This window comes from Hemibagrus wyckioides, linkage group LG29 (genome assembly GCF_019097595.1).
Source record: "Hemibagrus wyckioides isolate EC202008001 linkage group LG29, SWU_Hwy_1.0, whole genome shotgun sequence".
In the NCBI taxonomy this organism is placed as follows: domain Eukaryota; kingdom Metazoa; phylum Chordata; class Actinopteri; order Siluriformes; family Bagridae; genus Hemibagrus; species Hemibagrus wyckioides.
In genome coordinates, this window is record NC_080738.1 from 1,007,337 (window position 1) to 1,009,836 (window position 2,500).

Genomic DNA, 2,500 nt, shown 5'->3' on the forward strand with positions numbered 1-2,500 from the left:
GTCTGATGTATGAACTGTCTGATGTATGTGAACTGTCTGATGTATGTGAACTGTCTGATGTATGAACTGTCTGATGTATGAACTGTGTGATGTATGTGAACTGTCTGATGTATGAGCTGTCTGATGTATGTGAACTGTCTGATGTATGTGAACTGTCTGATGTATGAACTGTCTGATGTATGTGAACTGTCTGATGTATGTGAACTGTCTGATGTATGTGAACTGTCTGATGTATGTGAACTGTGTGATGTATGAACTGTCTGATGTATGTGAACTGTCTGATGTATGTGAACTGTCTGATGTATGTGAACTGTCTGATGTATGAGCTGTCTGATGTATGAACTGTCTGATGTATGAGCTGTCTGATGTATGAACTGTCTGATGTATGAACTGTCTGATGTATGAACTGTCTGATGTATGAACTGTCTGATGTATGTGAACTGTCTGATGTATGTGAACTGTCTGATGTATGTGAGCTGTCTGATGTATGAACTGTCTGATGTATGTGAACTGTCTGATGTATGTGAACTGTCTGATGTATGTGAGCTGTCTGATGTATGAGCTGTCTGATGTATGAACTGTCTGATGTATGAACTGTCTGATGTATGAACTGTCTGATGTATGAACTGTGTGATGTATGTGAACTGTGTGATGTATGAACTGTCTGATGTATGAACTGTGTGATGTATGTGAACTGTGTGATGTATGAACTGTCTGATGTATGAACTGTGTGATGTGTGTGAGCTGTCTGATGTATGAACTGTGTGATGTATGTGAACTGTGTGATGTATGTGAACTGTGTGATGTATGTGAACTGTGTGATGTATGTGAACTGTCTGATGTATGAACTGTCTGATGTATGTGAACTGTCTGATGTATGAACTGTCTGATGTATGTGAACTGTCTGATGTATGTGAACTGTCTGATGTATGTGAGCTGTCTGATGTATGAACTGTGTGATGTATGAACTGTGTGATGTATGAACTGTGTGATGTATGAACTGTGTGATGTATGAACTGTCTGATGTATGAACTGTCTGATGTATGAACTGTCTGATGTATGTGAACTGTCTGATGTATGTGAGCTGTCTGATGTATGTGAGCTGTCTGATGTATGAACTGTCTGATGTATGTGAACTGTCTGATGTATGTGAACTGTCTGATGTATGTGAGCTGTCTGATGTATGAACTGTCTGATGTATGTGAGCTGTCTGATGTATGTGAACTGTCTGATGTATGAACTGTCTGATGTATGAACTGTCTGATGTATGTGAACTGTCTGATGTATGAGCTGTCTGATGTATGAACTGTGTGATGTATGTGAACTGTGTGATGTATGAACTGTCTGATGTATGAACTGTGTGATGTGTGTGAGCTGTCTGATGTATGAACTGTGTGATGTATGTGAACTGTGTGATGTATGTGAACTGTGTGATGTATGTGAACTGTCTGATGTATGAACTGTCTGATGTATGTGAACTGTCTGATGTATGAACTGTCTGATGTATGTGAACTGTCTGATGTATGTGAACTGTCTGATGTATGTGAGCTGTCTGATGTATGAACTGTCTGATGTATGAACTGTCTGATGTATGAACTGTCTGATGTATGAACTGTCTGATGTATGTGAACTGTCTGATGTATGAACTGTCTGATGTATGTGAACTGTCTGATGTATGTGAACTGTCTGATGTATGTGAACTGTCTGATGTATGTGAACTGTCTGATGTATGAGCTGTCTGATGTATGTGAGCTGTCTGATGTATGTGAGCTGTCTGATGTATGTGAGCTGTCTGATGTATGAACTGTCTGATGTATGAACTGTCTGATGTATGAGCTGTCTGATGTATGTGAGCTGTCTGATGTATGAACTGTGTGATGTATGTGAACTGTCTGATGTATGAACTGTCTGATGTATGAACTGTCTGATGTATGAGTCTTACGCAGTGAGCTGTTGATGGGTTCTGTGATGGTGACGATGGTACAGTTGATGTGTTTCAGGTCGTTCAGGTTCTTCACCCATAGTGAGTAGTTCCCCTGCTCCCCGAAGTGGAAGTTCACTCTGTGGAGCAATTATACACACACACACACACACACACACACACACACACACACACAGAACACACACAGAACACACACAGAACACACACACACAGAACACACTGTCAGAAATATATACACCATTTTATATTTTGATTATTGCTAAACACACACATATACACACACACACACTATATATATATACACTATATTGCCAAAAGTATTCTCTCACCTGCCTTGACTCGCATATGAACTTAAGTGACATCCCATTCCTAATCCATAGTGTTCAATATGACGTCGGTCCACGCTTTGCAGCTATAACAGCTTCAACTCTTCTGGGAAGGCTGTCCACAAGGTTTAGGAGTGTGTTTATGGGAATTTTTGACCATTCTTCCAGAAGCGCATTTGTGAGGTCACACACTGATGTTGGACGAGAAGGTCTGGCTCTCAGTCTCCGCTCT

General features: G+C 40.4%; 1 protein-coding gene across 1 annotated transcript in view; it reads right to left on the reverse strand.

Annotated features, from left to right (window-relative positions):
* The window catches only part of hgsnat (heparan-alpha-glucosaminide N-acetyltransferase), a 27,803-nt gene that overhangs the window by 17,848 nt on the left and 7,455 nt on the right, over positions 1 to 2,500 (reverse strand). Inside the window, exon 4 of the mRNA XM_058384698.1 lies at positions 1,943 to 2,061. Within this exon, the coding sequence (XP_058240681.1) occupies positions 1,943 to 2,061 (119 nt within the window). The remainder of the gene's footprint in view (positions 1 to 1,942; positions 2,062 to 2,500) is intronic.